General features: G+C 45.7%; 1 protein-coding gene and 1 pseudogene across 2 annotated transcripts in view; one reads left to right on the plus strand and one right to left on the minus strand.

The window, feature by feature from the left end:
• The window catches only part of LOC309572691 (epidermal growth factor receptor kinase substrate 8-like protein 2), a 123,349-nt pseudogene extending 105,339 nt beyond the window's left edge, over nucleotides 1-18,010 (plus strand). Inside the window, exons 6-11 of the transcript in view lie at nucleotides 13,807-13,918; nucleotides 14,685-14,804; nucleotides 15,655-15,802; nucleotides 16,890-17,073; nucleotides 17,480-17,612; nucleotides 17,939-18,010. The product of the transcript in view is annotated as an epidermal growth factor receptor kinase substrate 8-like protein 2 (transcript). The remainder of the gene's footprint in view (nucleotides 1-13,806; nucleotides 13,919-14,684; nucleotides 14,805-15,654; nucleotides 15,803-16,889; nucleotides 17,074-17,479; nucleotides 17,613-17,938) is intronic.
• LOC309572382 (inositol 1,4,5-trisphosphate receptor-interacting protein-like 1) lies at nucleotides 1,525-3,273 on the minus strand (the record flags this gene model as incomplete). Its single annotated transcript, XM_082280622.1, has 2 exons — nucleotides 1,525-2,960; nucleotides 3,081-3,273. 2 exons carry the CDS (start codon nucleotides 3,271-3,273, stop codon nucleotides 1,525-1,527), a joined length of 1,629 nt encoding a protein of 542 aa, XP_082136748.1.
• Nucleotides 18,011-19,665: the final 1,655 nt, after the last annotated feature.

A 19,665-nucleotide genomic window follows, 5' to 3' on the forward strand; every position in this document is an offset into this window, starting at 1 on the left:
CAGCATGCTCCTCAGACACACAGCACACTTGCACCAAAACTCACAGCCACACCCACAGTTTAACCACCTGCAATAGTTTTGGCCCTGGCCAATCTAGCCCTGGGTGCATTGTGCAGCAAGAAGCCATGGGGGCCGTGCTTCTCCCTGACTCCAAGCATCGCTCCAGAGGCCACACAAGCTGTGCGGTCAGGCCGTAAGGCTCAATGGCACACAGAGATCAAGTCCTACCCACTGAGAGCACATGTCCTTGTGGAAGGGGCTGATGAGCGCTGGAGCAAGGGAAAGGGCAGGTCTCTGCAGCTGGGGGCAGAGGAGAGGGGAACAAAGTGGGTGTGTGTGTTTGGGGAGAAGGGAGCAGGGAGGGTGTTCTCCTCCTTCCACAAGCTGGGCCAAAGGGGCTGTGGTGGGAGCAGTGCCTGCCCAGCAGAGGAAGCAAAAGGCAGGGACCCCAGCGAGCACAGTTCCCTCTCAGTGGAACAGCGAGTTCTGCTGTTGGCAGCGATCCTCCTCTGGGAGGTTCCTGCCTGCTCTCCTCACATGGAGCTGCTTGTTCCTGTCCCTTCAGAGGCCTTCCCTCTCTGATGTGGGCCACAGCAGCTTTCTTTCCCATGCTCTGAATGAGGAGGGGCAGGTTTGAAGCAGCACTGGGAGGATTAATTAATATTTTAGCTGTTTCAACCATCATGACTTCTGGTTGCATTCATGAGACAAAATTAATCCCCTGCTCTAGTGAGTTGCAGAAGTGCAATACCGAGATGTGACTGCTGGACACAATCACCGCTTGAGTCACTCTGTCATTTTTTCAGGTAGCTGCAATGGATGGACGTTCTCTAAGAACCATTGGATTAAATATAAAGAAGGACACTTTTCAGGCAATTTGAGAAACTTCTCTCCTTTTATTGTTTTTCCTAACATAGATATCTGGATATTACTGAAAAGCAGCCAAGCAACTACAGCAGTGTAGTTTAATTGCCTAAACTAAGGGTAAGTTTACAAAATAGTTTACCCACTGACAATACTAAAGGGCCTCTTGAAGCATGGATAATATATCCAGTTCCCATTATGAAAACTTGGACTACCTATTCTTCCATGGTAGAGTGAATTAAAACTACCTGTTGTACTTTCATATACTAAGAAAAACTACATCCTTAAAAAACTACAATAAGTACAGCTTACTGAAGAATTACATTAAGTCCCTAACAGGCTCGTTTTTTGGACTTGGAGGTATGCCAAGCAACCTCTGTCAGTTCATAGTCTTCTGTAAGGATGTGCAGGTGGAGCCAGTTTCTGCCTCGTAGACGCAGGAACATTGCAACAGCACCGTGGTAAACTGAAAGGTGAAGGGCAAGGCCACGCAGAGATGTGTGTCTGCACAATGAATTAATGTGCCGCAGCATCTTCCTTCCGCAGGAACAGGAAAGCAGCTTCAGGATTGCCAGTGAAAAAAGCAAGAATTATGCAGTGCTCACGTGGCTGCCATCGGGTGGGAGCCCCCCCAGCACAGCTCTGTGCAGGGAATTCCTCTCAGTGGTTGGAGAGCAGCATCCAGAGGTGGAATCGCAGCTGACCGTAAGCTCGCATCGCCTCTGCGTGGGCGGCCGGATCTCGGGCCAGGTGCTCAAAGAGGTTGAGCGGCTCGACCGTTCGCATTGCCGGCGGCAAGCTGATCTCCTCAGGAAGCCTCTGGTTGCCCAGGACAAAGTGCTCCAGGCGTTTCAACTGCAGGCAGCGGCGCAGGTATGCCATGATGTCCCACAGCCGCCGCGCAAATTCCCTCCTGCGCCACTGGGACAGCGGTACGGTGGTCAGCACGTGCATGACCACAGTCTTCCAGGTCGAGCTGGAAAAACCTGTGCCCCTCAGGATGCAGGTGAAGAGCTGCAGGCATTTCAGGTGCAAGCTCTCACACGGCACCTGCCTGGCGACGTGCTGGAAGAATTTTGCCTCTGCCACAGCGTACGTCTCAGGCCACGCTGTGCTTGCGATGGAGTCGGTCTCGGCGGGCTGGCTGCTCACAAAGATGCTGGAGCCGCCTTTCTGGGCCTCTGTGGGCTGGCTGACCACAAAGATGTCGGAGTCCCCGTGGCGCACCCCAAACAGCATCTCCACCATCAGGCTCTTCTTGCCTTTGCTCAGCCGGAATTGGCAGGACCGGCTGCAGGGCTGAAACACCAAGTGCCATGAGTACGACTGAGGCAAATGCAGCCACGAGCATCTCACCAGCTGGTAGAACCAGTGGGAGGTTTTCTCCACGTCCAGGTAGGAGCCGGTGCAGAGTGTCTCTAGGAGGCTGGGCTTCTGCTTCCGCCGCAGCTCCTCCTGCGAGTGGTGCAGGAAGCACAACAGCTTCTCGCCCAGCTGCTCCCTCTCGCACGTGCACACCAGCTCCACACGGACGCAGAAGGTCCTTGCTGCCATCTGCCCTGCACTGTTCAGCTCCAGGTGGAAGGCGTGTCCCGGTGGGGGATTCAGTGGGACCAGCACGCGGTACACCACATCCTGCTCACGGGGACTCCAACCCTCAAAGGCACTGCCCACCCCGATGGCTTCTTGAGGCACCGGGTAGAAACTATTGCTCACGCTGTCAATAAAGACACGCGTGAAGCTCTCCATCAGCTCAGCTGCCACTGAGCGACCTCTCTCCACGTCCTCGACAGGACACTGTATGCGATCCACTAAAAGGATCCCTCGCTTATTCCCAACGTCACAGGCGTCTTCTTCCTCTTCAATTCCACCACTGCTGCCTTTGTCCTTGCCAGCACCACTGCCTTCTTTTTCACTGGCAGCCACATTTCCACCTTCTTCTTCTTTTCCATCTTCATTCTTCTCGCCTTTCACATTCGCATCCCTGTTTTCCTGATCCTTCCCATTCCAATCAGTGGCTCTGTGTTCACTGGAATGACTGTCTTCCTTCAGCTTCATATTGCTGCTTTCTCCTTCATTTATCTTATCAACACCTTCTTCAGTTGAAGCAGCATTGCCATGTTCCTCTCCATTTCCATTTTCATTCTTTTCTCCCTTCCTATCGGCAGCACTGGCTTTCTCATCTTTGTCTCCAAGATTGCTTTCTTCATTTCCAATGTCCTTCTTTTCTTCCTCAGTTGCAGCAAAACCACAATGGTCTACTGCATTCTCACCATCACGGCTGTCTTCTTGTCCTGTCCAATCACTGCTTCTTTGTTCACTGGCATCACTGCTTTCCTGCACTTTCACATCCGCTTTTTCTTCCTTTCCATCTTCACCTTCACGTACGTCATCGTTGCCTGCTTTCATATACGCATCATCGGTTTTTTCTTCATTTCCATCTCCTTCTTCTTCCTTTCCAGCATCCTTGTCTGGCTCCACCTTCACATCCTTGTTTTCTCCTTCATTTGCTTCATCTAGGTCTTCCACACCTCCAGTAACATTGCCAGGTTCTTCTTCATTTCCTTCAGCAGTATTGTCTCCTGGCATATTCCCATCACTCCAGCCTTCATCTTTCCTTGCATCATGGCCATCATCACTTTTAACATCACTGTCTTTCTTCAACTTCACATCTTCATCTCGTTCATTGGCATCATTGTCGTCTCCTTCATTTGCAGCCACAGGACTGCCTTCTCCTTCATTTCCGCTGCCACTGTCATCTGCCTCCACAGTCACATCAATGTTTTCTCCATCTCTCTCGGAATCCAAATTGTCTTCTTCCTTTTCTTTTTCCTTCTCCTCTCCCAAGGTCTTGCAGGAGGTCTGGTCCTTGCCGCTGCTGTTGGTTTTGCTGGCTTCAGGACTCCTCCTGCAGCTAAACCACAGGCCCAAGAGGAGCAGGAGTCCAGCAAGAGCCCAGAATGGCCACTGCTGCAGGGCACCAAAGAGCAGGGCTCCCCAGCCCTCGTCCTGCTGCTCCGGGGGCCCTTGCTCCAGCTCCTGCAGCAGCCGAGCCATCTCGCGGTCGAGCAGCTCCTCACGCTCCTGCATTCGCCGGTGCGTGGCCTCATCCAGCCCATCCCCAGCTGGCTGGGGGTACTGGATCAGGCTTTGCATGAGCACGAAGAGCAATGACAATAAAGCCATGGTCTGCAAGAGGACACACAGAAGGGGTTCAGTAGGGCCGGAATGGAAGCAGCCAGTGCAGGGCAGGAGCCACGGGGATGTGGCAGCAGGAAGGAGAGGCCCCGGCAGCTGGCAGGAGGCAAGGCCTGCACCGCTGCCCCAGCAAGCACCGAGCCTGAGCAAGGCGCTCCCGCCAGGGGCTGGGCCCTGGACACAGGGACAGAACACACGCCCCGGGTGCCAGCGCTTCTGCCCCAGCCCTCCCCCAGCCCTGCCTCCCCACCGCCTGTGGGCACTCACCGCTTGCCCAGGCTCTACTGGGGGCAGCGTCAACCAATGGGGCCTTTTATAGCTGCCCCCATTGTGACACGGCCCCTGTGCTGTCACAGGCCCCAGAGCGCATCACAGGCCAGCCCCACCCGCCATCCCCAGTCCGGGAACTGCTCATGGCCCTGGGCACCCAGAGCCTCAACAGACACAAAGTGCAGACCCATCAGTCGTGAACCTGGGAACCCCAGAGCTTCCCTGTACAAAGCAGGCACAAGTGCCCTCCCACACAAACCCTTGTCAAATATAAATTTGTGTGACATGATCCGTGGATGCTCTTGGTATATAGGTGTAAGCTTTTATTTAATCTTGGAGGGGGACATTTTTTATTAATAATATTTATATTTATTACTTTTGGGGCAGGATGTCATATAGGCTAATGTTTTGTTACAGATTTAGTGAGAAATCTTTCTGAAAGAAATCCAGGCTGCTTGAATGATGCACAGGAAGACGTAACACCCTCCTTAAAGAGGCCCAGTAAGTTAATTACAAAATTTTGGTGTCTTCAACAACCTCTCAGCTCTTAAAACTCTATGGTTCAACACAGTGCAAAATTCTGGGATAGCCAGGATTTTGTTCAGAAAGTAGAATGTCTCATTTTTCAAATTTGTAGCAAAGATGTACATCTGTCACTCCCACCATCTTCAAAATTGTCTGCCTTAAACAGAGTTAACCAATCTCTCTGACTTGTCTGATACTGCACTGGTTTATTAAAGGAAATTCTGACTCTTTCTGCTATCTCTGTGTATTTATCTCCAAAGGACTGTGAGTACGGAAGAGTCATCCCTTATGTTCCTCAGCTCTTCTTTGGGGAACTCACCTACAAATGGAACTGCAGAAATGGGGAGGGAGGAAAAGGAAACAGGATGTGAATCGAGCACCTGCATAGTGACCACAGATGTCCACTGCTAGACAGACACTGATGTCAGGCAGATCATGCCCTCCAAATAGTGCTCAGAAAGAGAACAAGTTTGGGATTCCTGAAACTGCTCTGAATTGGATTTGCTTAAACAGATGTCATTAGTAAAAGCAATCAAAGAAAGAGTTTTGATCCCTCTTCCAAGCTGATGCCACTTATCATGTATCTTCCCTGCATTCTTCTAGGGAAGCTGTTTTTGATGTTGTCCTGTCCTTCTTTTTATAAGGGAGCAAAAATACTTTGTTAAGTATTACTCTTTCAGTTTTGTTTCCTCTCCTCTTCTGAGATACAGTAAAGTGAACATTCAGCAGAATAGTTTTGTATTTTTTGAACACAATTCTTCTTTTATCCAACTGAGGCCCTTCTGTGATCATGAAAAAACAGAAACTGTTGTGAACTACAGTTTACACTCATAAGAGGTTGACATGGGTCAGTTCTCCAAGGTTATTCTTAGTTCAACTGCTGTGTAAACTGTTGATGTCACTGACTGGAGGCTGCTCTTCAGGACATTATAGATATGATAATTATATGACAGAAAATGCAACATATAGTTGAATCTGACCTTCAAGTTCACTAGCTTAAAAAAGGAAAAAAATGTCTGTAAGAAATTTGCTGCTTTTCCCATTACTAAGATGTAATAAATGCCTTCAAGTTTATACTCAGTCGACAGCATATACACATGGACAGCAGTGCCCATCCATCTTCAAGCTAGGGTACATTTTAAGTCTCAATGATCACTGCCTCCAGAAAGCATTTTTGAGACAAAACAGGCAAAGTCTTTTGCATATCTAGACAATCATCCAATACTAGGATCTTCACTCTCACATAAACACTTCATGTTTTTCCACAGAGGAATCTGAGATAGATTTTTCTGAGAAATAACAAACCACCAAAAATTAATTAAATGACAAACAAGGGAAAAGCACCACTTCCTCACTCAGCACATTTTCCTTGATTTTCATTAAGCATTCAGATTTACAGATGCTGATATTGCCACAAGAGCAGTTTTTTTCTGGTTTAACTTCCTCTTCCAGTAGAGCAAGCACAGCTGCAAAATGCAAGCTCACTTCTAGGCTCTCTTACACATCACCAGTTTACCACATTCCAACCAGTCACAGCTGTGCAACACCCCGTCAGGGTACTGGGATTACTGCAGTGCCACAGACAGTTTAAGTGAGGCTCATGGAGCTGTACAATTTTAACTATGTTTTATATGTATAATTAAATGATGCATGACATGGAAATAAGCCAGCTGTACTGAAACTGAACAAACTAACTGCTCTGATGCAACAGTTAAGCATCTCATCAGTTCTAAAATGAAACAGGTTTAAAGCAAAAACAATATAGAGAACAGAATGCTTGACACTGTTAAATAGCATGGTCAAAGGATAATTTTTGAACATTAAGGAAATGCACTCACCCAGTCAAATTTTCAAAAGAATTCCTGGCACCAAAATGTTCTCTGTTTGCTTTTTCACCATGTTTTAAGAATAGATCACTCTGGGGGAAGAAAATCCTGTGTGCAAAACACTGCGTGAAACTAAACAATCCTTAAACATGGCTAATTTCCATGTGGAGCTGATGATTTAGCACTGTCATCCTTCAGCAGAGGAGAAAGAACTACCTGTCTTTAGTTTATTTAGGTAAGATGAAAAAAGTGAGGAGCGTGAATTTGATCTTGCTTCAATTTACTTCAGTGGAAAAACTCTTGCCATGACTTCAGTGAGAATGAGACTGCATCTTAATTCATTCTATATGGAGAAAAACAAATCAGCTGAGAATAATGCTTTTGTTTATTAGATGTAAATTACTACCATAGTCGTTTTTAACAGTGCTAAGTAAATCCTGCTTTAAAAGCCAAACGTTGCCTTCAGTCCTGCTTATTCCTCTGTACTGTGTCACAATGCAGGATTCCTGGTCCTCTGACCAAGTCACCGCTGTCACAGTAAGCATGGCTTGCTCTGGGGAATGGCCACATTCCCACACGGGAATGATAGATGTTTGTGGATGTCACTGGTGACAATGTCCAAATCTGGGCTAGGGCATGCCCCCCAGCCAAGAAACTAGGGTGCACACTTTTGTAATATAAATGCATTCACTGAGAACACAGACTGCACTTACTAAAATGTCCATGAAAAGCAGCCAAGTAAATCAAATCAATAGGGTTAAATTTGCAATTAGGATTCTCTCTTTCGGCAGGAAAATTTTAGGATAGCCACAAATTGAGAAAAATTTGCTTTTTTTTCTTCTTTTTCTCAGAAGGCAATCAACCTTCTGGTCTGGCTATTCTTTACTTCTCCCTATGAAGTAAAATCTAAAAAGACACACACACGATATTTATGGAAGGACCTCCCAATGAATTAGGAAAAATTATTACTCAGAAGATCAAACAGAAACAAGACTGTCTACACTGTATGAATTAAACATACATGAATTAGGACACTGAGCCTTCCATTCTTTAGTAACAGAACTGATGCTGTCCTGAAAATGACATTAATGAATTAGACTGGTATATGAAAACCTTCTGCATCTGCTCTAGAGGTTGGAATGAGGATGTTAAATGAGGCAGCAGACAACAAGGACGTGCTGCTTAGGGAAGCTGAATATCACTTCTGTGCTTGTGGAGTTCTGCAGTTTGGATGAAGGTCACAGGTTATCTCCAGCTACATGAAAATGAGTGATAAATACACACTGTTGGTCTTAGACTGAAAGCAGTACTAGGCAAAGAGAGTCAAAATATGGAATATTACTCAAAATCATCCCCTGGTTTTCTAAAGATCATAATCTTCTATTAGAAGACAGTTTGTTACCTTCTCCTAATATTAAAGCTGTAATAGTAAAAGCACCTCAATCTTGTAGAAGTATCTAAGATACACAGAATAAGTAAGGTATATGCAGTGAGAGCACCCTAAAAACATCACAAGAGGAGTGACAATTTCTGGGATAGTAATGACATGAACGAGTATCTAAACGTTAAGTCTGAGTGAATAAGAGAATTTTTCAACTAATGGATCAGGGAAAATGTGAAAGGATGAGATATGTGATTAAAGATCATAGTGTATTCGGTTAACACAGGTGGAAAATATATGACTTTGATTCTGTACTACAACATATTTTAATTGATTTGTGTGTAGTTTTAGTTTTATACATGCACAATTTTTTAGAACACATCTTTAGACTGGGACAAACAATAAAGGAAATCCATTGTATGACTTTACATTGATCCCAACATCACTCACTGGAATATCTTAACATTTCCTGCACAGATTCCCATTCGTTAAGATGACAACCTTGAGAAGAAGGAAACCTGTAACTGCCATTCAGAGAAGGTCTAAAATTTCAATTGCTGTTTGAACACAAAGGAGCTTTGACATGCTGTGGTTTATTGAAGCACTCCTGCAGTTATAGACACATCTTTAACCACCCTACCCTCTCCCTCTTCCTCCATCCACCACTGATTGATGCAACTGGAAGATTCAGTAACTGCAGAGCAAAGTCCCGCTTACTTCCAGCTCTCCTGCCCCAGCAAATGCTCAGCTCTTCTGGGAAGATGGAGCTATGCCATAAGCACATTGCACCTGAAAGGAGATGAAACCTTCCCTTCAAAGACACATGTGACCAGGTTTTTGGAACTGCCTGATGTGGCCAGTTCTCATCTGTTTTCCATAAAGAAGGAAAAGAGCCCTGTATTCTCCTCTTCATGAGAGTTCAAGTATGAATTCCAAAGAACAGAGATGCCAGGACTTGTCAGTGACATGACTAACAATTTTATGAGAACTGGCAAAAAACCAGTTCATTTCTCCTACATCTTATTCTCAGAAACCTTGGAATTGTTTTGTTTGAAAGATTTGGGGGGAGGAAGGTAGACTTAATTCTCACAACTATATTAAATATTCAGTACATCTGATATTCTGTTGTCAACACGCAAAATATAGTTTAATTATGATAAGCCATACTGGAATCATTTACAATACATAAATGTGAAAAAACAGCATTAAATTATTTCTTGTTCCATGTGGAAAAATATACACCTTCCAACCCCCCAAGAAAGTAAGACAAGGCACAATAAATTCTGGTAATTCTCTTTCTTCTGACTTTTCAGTTCCATCACAGCTCTCAAAACTAAGATTTATGTGCTGTTTTGCATCTGTATCTGTTGCTGATTTTCCCCCCCTACAGGGATATAGGTGAATAAGTTTGGACAGGAAACGGTATCCCTCAAGCCAAACTGAAAGGTTTATAAAGTTGCTAATAAAAGTTTGGGTCAGGGCCTAAATATCAATCATCTGCTCACTGTCTTTTTAAACAAGCTCAGGCATTTTCCCAACTGTTCCCAGCAGGTCTCTGCCACTATTTTAAACTAAGATTTCAGCCATTTTTTTTCCCCTGTGTTGACCTCACTAATTTTTCTTTCTCCCCCTCTTTACCTGCCAAAGGCATCCATCAGGATTTTGCCAAAGGCTATCTGCTTTTGAAGTTGAGAGGAATTCACTAATCGTGAGCGTCAAATCCACAGTAAATGCCATGGCCATATGGTATATGCTGCTTTTGGGAATTAGCTCAAAAGGCCTAGCTGTGAGAAGGCCGGCTGTATGTCAGGAGGGTTTTACTGCTAACTTTCATAACTCATGTCAGCTCTTTCAGTTTCTGTATGCATTGGCTTCAGGGAGTGCAACTGTTCCCTGAATTTATAAAAATGTTGTCAAGATCCCTTGATCTTGCTTCCTCTGTCTCTCTCGCACAAACACATCCAAACACATTTATATACACAGTGGAATAGCATGCACAGTGGCATGCAAATCTAGCAAAAGAGAAGCTTGTAAATAAATAGCATGTCATTCTGCTTACTCAATACATTTCTCTGGGTGTTAAACTCATGATAAACATATCATAAGCCCCGATGAAGGCTCTACAGCCTGTCCCATCACACCATCCTGAGTGTAACTCTGCAATGCATAGGAAGACATAAGTTTGAAAAACAGAGCAGAAATAGCTCCCCTAAGGGCAAGGTGCTGACATAGCTGAAACATAACTAACTGGAGAGCATTTGTTTTCACTAAAGAAGGAAGTGTCAGTGACACATCTCTGTGCCTGTGGAGGTGTACTGTACATGCAAAGCAAAAAGAAATCCACCTTCTTTAAAAAATTGGCCATTAATACATAAATATGTCTGTGTTGAAATCCCTCAGACGGTACCATTCTTAACAAGAACTACACACAAGACTAAGAAATTCTGCAGAGAAACACGCTTTTGTGATCCAAAGAGGCAAGGAGAAAGAAAACCACATATGAAGAGTTTAACATATCCACTTAGTGATAGAAAAAGAATTATTACAAAAATAAATGTCAGTCCCCTTGAAACACTTGAGTCAGCGCCCTCAACTTTCTCTGATGCTGTAGGAAGGTGTGAATGTCCTCCATGTGTCACATCATCCGCACCAGCCACACAGGAATGTCTCCAATGCACCTCAGAGCCTTTCAAGGACCACTCCCCTCTAATTTATGTATAGTCTGTTAACATCCTCTTGGAGCAAACAGAAATAATACTTTTAAAAGACATTTATACTTCAGAAACATGTGCCCCGACACAACAAAAAACCCAGATTTTAATACTGCCCCGAGGCAGAATTCATCCATCTTTAAGGCTTCTATTATGTATTTCCTGGTTAGTAATACAAAAAGAACTGCTGGCAGTATCACATCGAAACGAAAGTGCCAGAATCAGAAAAACTACTGAAAAGTTTACCTTTATAGGAAAGCTTCAGTCTTGGGATATTTTGTTTTGACGTTCCAGTGACTGGAAGGAACAGCATCGCTAAAGACAGCAGGCTGCAGGCATGTGGCACTTGCAAAGCTCTCATTCTGCTCTCCTCTTCTGTATCTTCTTTTGTACTATGGTGAAATATCTCCCCACTTTTCAAACAATCCAAGTTTTATCTGGAAGAAAAAAAGAAAACATCTGTAGATCTGCTTTACTGCATAAGCAACAATTCTGTAAGCAAGCCAGACCTATTTCTAAAGAGCACCTCAGTTAATTTCTTTGCTACGAAAGTATTTTTCCTCTAGTACAAGTAAATAGTTTTGTTTCTTTAATACTAAATTTACACATTTTGACATTGGAAAAATATGTAAACTTTTCAGACACCAATGTCTAGCCTAGCTAACGTTTAAGCACAAATTAAATTAATGCAGTATCCATAAAAAGAACATTTGACATTCAAAAGTGACCATGCAACTTGATAGTTAATACCAGTCCATTGGATATCTTACATGTTTTATAACTCTTTTTGTCTCAGTACAACAGCTATTGTGTGTTTATGCTATGACTAGAATGAACTGTAATGTCTCAGATGCCATGGGGGTACAAGCTGAGTTAACAGTGAGTACTTACCCATCAAAAACTAAACTAAGAAAACTGGAAAGAGCAAGCAGTTGTGTTTAGTTTTAATAGAGAAAAAAGTCAAAGCGGATGATGGATTTAAAAGTGCTTTCAGTATGATATTTCCAGCAGAACAACTGCCTCAACTCATCCACCAAAATGTCCTATAAACTTTAATGAGTGTTTCAGGCTGGGGTCAATAGGCTGATACGGGATTTTGTTAGCACAGTGTGCAACTAAGCCAGCTTTGCAACACTTTTCACTTAGTAAGAATCATTCATATTCCATAAATCTTGAAGTGTTTTACAACTGAAAGCAATTATCACTGCCCTTATTTTCCCTATGCAAAAACGGAACCATAAAGCTGCAGTGAACCTATTTCCTCAAGGTCACACAGCAAGCACAGTAGTTGAAAAGAAAACAGCAACAGCAGTCCTGCTGTCCTTTGTACCCAGCTATCAAGGATCCCTTTTGCCCAATAACTCGACTTTTGCACATGAAATTATTTGAAATGGCATCTTGAGTTCTGAAGGCAAAACTTCATGGTTAATAAATCACAGAGATCAGAGTATGAAAATATTTGTGAGACCAGATCCTTCCCCCTGCAAGTGCCTGATGCTAGAGGTCAAGGGAGATGGCTGGTGAAATGACAAATGTCAGTGTTTGAGTAATGCTGTAAAACCAAGGAGTAAGGAAATGTTATGGTTAGTCAAGAGATTAATGGCTCATGATGTGCCATGAAAATTCTTTTCTGAAAGGTACTGGAGCTGCCTGATTAAAAGAGCAATCCTAGTGCCCACATCAGCCAGCACTTGCACAGACACCAAAGGAGAGGTTCCTTGCAAGTCCATGAGAGATGCAGCACAGCTTGTGGCCCCTGAGCCTTTCCACCGGTCTGTTATTTGAACTCCTGCAGCACTGGGTCTTGCAATTCTGTGAGCTACAGCAGCACCCAGAACCAATTCGGCACCTCCTGATACAGGCAGTTCATCCTTCCTGGCATGAAAGGATGGAAACAGAATCCCTTCCGTTCTCTCTGACACAGGAAATCTTTCTCAGATGAAACTTGGGCTTTCTGAGCCTCCAGACTTTCGCTCAATAGCAAAAGACAAGGAAGTGTGCAAGAAGAGCATGATGGTGAAAAAGAGGGAAACAATTCGTAAAATCCCCAAAGCATAATTCCTATTGCAGAACACTAAGCTTCTTCCTTCTCAGTCCCCTCTTCAACACTCATATTCAGTGTCTGAATGCACTACTCTTGGCCAAGTGTGAGTACATGTTCACGAAACGACATGGAGAGAAAACAGACAAACATGAAATGCCTGTTTCATCTTTCTCTTCCCTTTATTACAGTATCAGATCCTAAAGGAACACCCTTACTTCTTCTGTGCCAACACATCTATCTGAGGGTGGACCACGAAGGACTAAAGTGGATTAGACTATCCCAGGGTTAAATCGCCTTGAAGAAATTTATTTAGAGGTGAAAAAGGGGAAAAGAAGGAGAGGGGAGGAGGGGGAAGAATATATGAAGATGAGACACCAGCCCTGTTCATCTTCAGCAGGATGATAGTGACAAACCATACTTCAAAAAGAAGCAATTAAGAGGGAGCCAGTCTCACTGCAAGTATGTTGAGAAGTCACGGCCTGAAGGTCTGGGCCTCAGCCAACAGGGAACTCACCAAAGGATATGGGGCTCATTTTCTTGAGGCAAATTACTGTGAAGAATCAGGACTAAATTTGACTAAAAAAACAGTTGCATCAATGCACTGTCATTTGCTGAATTGATTGAGAATCAGCACCAAACTCGGCCCTTCGGCCATAGCTCACAACCTCACTTTTTCATGTAGGCTTTTTTTGCTAATGGGAACCTTCCTTTTTTCTTGGTTGGGTTTTTTTTCCCCTTTCCCCTTTTATTTGAATAATGTCTGTGAAAAACCATTTGCTTTCACGAGGCGGTTAGTTTACACTGGAGGCAGCAGCTCTGTGAGCTCGAGCCAACCCTGTCCTGTCTTTAGATTCATTGCAATCTGGCCACATTGTCACATATATTTTTAGTTTATGATGATCCTCTAATACAATTCCAGCTTCCACACAGAGTCCTTCCAACAGTCTAGCTCAGGTTAATGAACTTCAGGCCACTTCTCTTCTGCAGGAATTTCGAGGCCCAGGGGGTGGCTGTGCCCAAGAGATTTGCCAAAATCCGCTACGATTTCACCGCGCGAAACGCCAGTGAGCTCTCGGTGCTGAAGGATGAAATCCTGGAGGTACGTGACCGTTCCTGGAAAAGGTGTGTCCCCCAGGGGCAGGAGAGAGCTCGGGATAGCAACAAGCACCAACTCCATTTTCCCTGGTGGTATCTCAGCAGTGACACAAAGCTTTGCTCAAACCCAAAGCTGGAGCAGGCTGCCTGTGCTGTGTTGTGTCATTTCCTCAGCTCAAAGACATCGGTCCCATTTTAACCACAGTGAGGAGGGAGGACAACAACTCGCTCTAGAGCCCTGCTCATCCCCCGCTGGGTCGGTTCCTTATCACCACTTCCTCCTCCACGAGGATTTGTTTTCTCTGAAAAGCACCTTTCTCATAACCTTTCTCTTACTGCAGCACTGTTGGCAGCTGGACAAGGTGGGACGTGACTTGGGCTGACACTGATCTGTGACCTGAGGAAAAGGTTTCTCTGCAAAATGTGGCTTTTTATTTATTTAATTATTTATTTTAATGCAAAAAGACATCAGAAACTCAGTCATTAGGAAAAAAAGGTCTGGAGAAACAGGGACATTATGTAGGAACTATGAGTTCTTCAGCACGCAGAGGTGCTCTCCTGTTCATCCTTACGATACATTCTGATGCTTTCCAGGAAAAGTTTCAGTCCTGGATTGCATCTGAGAGCAACAGATCTGATTAGAGCTCCTGGCCTCAGTGATGTCCTTCTGGCAACTTCACCTTTTGGATGGTTCGGCCCCGCTATATCCTGGTTGTTTATGCCTGAAATCCCATTTTCCCACAGCAGATTTATTTTTGTCCCTCTCTCAGGTGTTGGAAGATAATAAGCAGTGGTGGAAGTTGCTCAACCGGAGTGGGCAGGCCGGTTCTGTTCCGTACAATATCCTGGATGTGGTGAAACTGGAAGAGCTCAAACAGGTCTGTAGTCAGGTAATACCTGACTGGTATCAGCTGCAGGGCACAATCTGCCTCTGGGAATAATGTTGGCATTAGACCTCCCTGATTTCTTAGGATACTATGCACCAATCAGGACAGACCTTCAGAAGCAGACAAAGCCAGGAGATTCCTGAGTCTCCTATGATAAAATTCACATTTTGCTACGATCGTCTTCCCAAATAAGGCCTATCCTTCCTATTTGTGCACCAGCCTCCTGCTTTCCATATTTTTCCACATCAAGATTTTTCTTGGGGGTTAAATTAAAGATGGACACTTCCCTCAGCCAGTTCAGTTCAGCACCAGGAACACGTTACTGGAGTGGAGGCAGATGGAAACACCATCTAAGTGAGAATTAACTGAATACTGCAACTTGCACTGCAGAAATGTGGAGCTGGAGTGTTCTAAACACCCTAGGGAAGCATGGAATTGCTTCCCCATTTTGGTATTGCAGCGTTTGGGCAAAGCCTAAGGCGGCCCAGCAGGCTTCTGGATAAATCCCTGCTAGTTTAATCAAAACGTCAAAAAACTTTCCAGTCCGCTCCAGGCCCTTGGCAGTGGTCCCGCTTCACATCCCAGCTACGGAGCAGTGAGGCTCTGCCTTCCAATGAGATCGAACACGTTTGGCACAACTAGGAATTCCCTTGCGCAAACTTCAGACTTTGCTTTGGGTTCTTCATTCCCAGAAATTAACTTCTTCCATGCAGCTCCACCTGAGGTCTCCCCAGCCCCACATCAGCACAAGGAGAACACGGCAGTTTGTCCCTCCGTGGGTGTGAGGCAGAAAGCTTAAGAAAATTAAAAACGACCAAAAAAAATTCTTACTTTTCTTTCCCTTTCTAACCAGTCTAACCAGAGGTACAAAGGAGACCTGAGCCCCAGGGGCTATGGCCCATCCAGCCCAACCCACAAGCTGCCTGCCAGCTACGCCGGGGATAAGTGGGGCACTGAGATGTTGTCGCGCCACTCTGCACAGGACGCCAAAGAACGCACGTGTGTGTCCCACTCTGGGCTCCCCTGGGTTTGGGCGCTCGGGGGACCAGACCTGCCCAAGGGGCTCCCCTGCACCTTTTACTGATCACAGCAATGGAGCAGCACTGTGTCTGGAGGCCATTCCAGGCAGGACAAGAGCCAAGAGAGCAGCCCTGGGGCTTGTGACACCTCCGGGGCTCTCGGGCGGCCCGGGCCGAGCAGGGCAATAAGTGATCACCCCATGCCTCCTTCCTCCAGTTCTAACTTCCTCCTCCTCCTCCCAAGGAGAGAGTTTCCTTTCTCTTCCAAAATGTTTAAGTGTGTCTAAGGAACAGCTCAGGCCAATCCCTTTCTCTCACTTCCTTTTGCTCATCTCCCGGCACACACACAGTGCCCGCCTGGCCGCTTCCTTCATGTGGTTCCACAGAATTCCCGGCCAAACAGGAGATCCGCATCACTCCCTCACCCTGCACGTGCTGTGGGGCTCACAGAGCAGGAGAGAGATCAGGGGCCCTGCTCACCTCACCCCTTATCCCACCCTGTCCACTCCTGGAAGCAGGAGCCCTTCTGGGACGACAGGAAGCCTCACAATACAAGGACACAAATCTGTTCGTATCACTGAGTTATTCTCCACAGTCTTCAGGAGTTTCATGGGGAAAGCGATACTGGATGAAGAGTCACTGGAGTTTTCACAGAAGCACAGGATGCCCTGGGCTGGAAGGGACCTTCAAGCTCATCCCATCATGAGTGTGTTGCTCATTCCCAGTTTGTGCTTCCTGCCGCTTCTGTTCTGTTGCGGAGCAAAACCTGGAGCTCTGCGATCAGCAAATTAGTGACTAGAAGCAGCAGAGAGGACTGAAAAGGTCTCAATTCCAAACCTCCAATTGTAGATTCTCACAGAACTGTGCTTCCACATCAGGCAACAGCCAAGGGGTGATGGGAGCAAAATAAATGGCAACACAGGGGCACAGGAAAATGGGAATCACTTTTCTGGGCTGAATTTAAATAAGAATGTTGAGCCACATCCCCATTTGCCTTACAGTTTCCCCACAAACATTTAATGGCATTTTTGACTGAAGACTTGCTTTCATTCCCTACTTGTTTCTACAGAACTTATTCACCAAACGGATGAGCTGAACGACGAGCTGCTAAAGAAGATCACAAACAATAAAATTCAGCCTCCCCACAGGAATTTCAAAGTGGAAAAGCCTCAGCAAGTTTTCGTGCCCCTCACCTTTGAATCCAGCACTGAAGAAGTCAAAGCCTGGCTGGAGGCCAAGTCATTCAGCAAAGAGTAAGATTTGCCCTATTGCCACGTGCAATGCTCGTCCTTCCCTGGAGAAGGAGCGGGGGAGGCCACCGGCACCATCTCACCTGGGACAAGCCACTTGGATTTACTTACAGAGCCTGTGTTGCAAATTAGATTTCAACCCTGTTCAATCCAGGCTCTATAACCAGAATGTTCAGAGCCCAAAGTCACTCCCTTTCTCTGGTATAAATATTTTCTTGGAGATAAACAGTTAACTAACTAAATCCAAGGCCTGAAATGCTACTGGAATTGCAGCTGCCACCTTGGAACAGCCCCAGGGCCCCGTGATATGGTCCCACTGCAGCTCCTGGCCTCCCATCTCCAACTCCTCACCTCTGGCACGAGGCCACGTGCAGCACAATCGTCACCTCCCTACTTTGTGTCTCCCCAGGACCGTGGAACACGTGGGCATCCTCACCGGAGCTCAGCTCTTCTCCCTCAACAGAGAGGAGCTGAAGAAGGTGTGCGGTGATGAGGGAAACAGAGTCTACAGCAAGATCACAGTGGAGAAAAACCAGCTGGAGGTAAGCATTTTTCTGGATAATTCCTGCTGGAATGGGGGCTGTACCAGCAGCGTCAGATAGCTCATTAAACAGGCATTTTAAAAAATACAATTGTGGGGAAAAAAAATGCAACCAAACCTACACCAGCAATAAAACACACGTAAAAATTCCGAAGTGTCTTTTGAGCAAATCTGTAAGATCCCCCTGTTTCCACTAATTAATCTGCTTTTTACTGATATCACTTATCTCTTTGAAACTAGCTCTACTTTTACAGCATTAATTAAATACTGTCACTTAACTGCAGCTTGAAGTTCAAATCCAAACTGCCTGTTTTGTTTCCATTCCAGAAAAGCAGAGGGCAGTCGGAGCTCCAAGAAATCACGAAGCGCCGCCAGGAAAGGATTGATTCTGCAAATTAAAGTCTCTCTGCTTTATTTCAGCTCTTAGCCCTAAGTAGTGCAGAAAAAAAGGGAATGAAAGCAATGATTCCTGGCCCAGGCCAGATGCAGCAGAGCTCCCCTTGGGGTCCAGCTGCCATCAGAGTGACAATTCCTTGAACACTGTTGGGAAGGGTTGACAATAAGACCATGTCCCACTGGGAAAGGTGTTTTAATTTTGCATGAAGTATTTTTTTTATAACTATACATTTTATACTGAAATTTTCCGTGCATGCGATCAGAGCAGGATTCACACGGGGCTGGATGTACAAGGGCTGGCTTCAAGCAAAAAAAGACCCCCAAAGCTTTTCTCCGAGGGCTGTCCCCTGCTCCCCACTCTCCCCTGGCAGAGCAGGCGTGGCACACAGCACAAGAGAGGCCAGCCTCAAGGCTTGGAGCCTGGACCAGAGGAATAAGGCTTTAGAACCCTGCAATGGTTTGGGTTTAAGGAAAGGACATTAAAGCTCATCCCATTCCACCCCCCTGCCATGGGCAGGAATGCCTGTCACAAGCCCAAGTTGTTCCAAATCTTGTCCAACCTGGCCTCGGACACTTCCAGGAATGGTGAGTCATGACCTCTCTGGGCAACCTAACCCTTTCTATTTCCATTTCCATTTCCTCCTCAGTGCAGGTGTCCCCTGCAGCCCACGAGGGCCGGTGACAACTGCCTGTCCTTGTCCTGTCCCCCTGTGCCCCCTCGTTGGACAAGGCTAGAATGGCAACACACATTCCCGAAGTCTGGCTGCTTCCTTAAATCCATGGACCAGCTAGTGCTATCTCTGAACAGCTGAAATGAGCTTTCAGTGCCTAGAAATGAGCAGGAGTGACAAACAAAGGGATTTGAATCTGGAAATAGGTGAGTTCCACCCGCCCACCGCTGCTGATGCAGAGGCTGGGGCTGGGGGCAGCTGTGCAGCCCTTCCCTGGGGCACGGATCCTGCACTGGAATGTTGCGGTGGTGTTGCCAAACCGGGCCTCAAACCAGGAGAAGATAAGCCCTGACCGTTTGCTCCCGACCCAGGCACACCCACAGCCCTTCCCAGGGTGTTGGTCACTTGTCCCCATCTTCACGTTTTCACTGCAAAAAGTCAGCTGAAATGATTCCCAAATAGCTGAAACCCCAAAGCACACTGGGAAAGGCAGGTTTAACACAAATTAAATGGCCACAAGAAAAAACCCCTCTAATTTAGCACAGGGTGTTGCTCTTTACTTCCCGTTTTCCTTCATAAAGTTATGTGCATTTGTATATAGCAATCTGTAAATAGGGGTGAGGAAAATCCCTCTCCCTAGAAGCAGAATTAAGTGATTATGCTTCCAAAATTTACTCACCATTTCAAAACTCAAGCAAGCAGCGTAGTTCCTGTCCACAGCAAGTTTGGCACATTGCATTTCTAGCTCTGTTTGACTGACAGACCAATCTGATTGCAAAGCAGTGAAGCACACAGAGCTCCAGAGCTGCCCACAGCCCAGGGACAGCTGGGTTTTCTCTCTCAGCACATGCTGAGTCTTTGTCCAAATTTGTGCCTGTCATTGCACATTTAATGGAAAAAGCTTTAAAACAGCATCTGGGGAGCTCATGTCTAAAACTGAGAACACCAGTGCACCTTAGTTTTGGCTTCATTCTTAAGCGTCTCCAA

Source organism: Coloeus monedula, assembly GCF_965178545.1.
Source record: "Coloeus monedula genome assembly, chromosome: 4".
Taxonomy (NCBI): domain Eukaryota; kingdom Metazoa; phylum Chordata; class Aves; order Passeriformes; family Corvidae; genus Coloeus; species Coloeus monedula.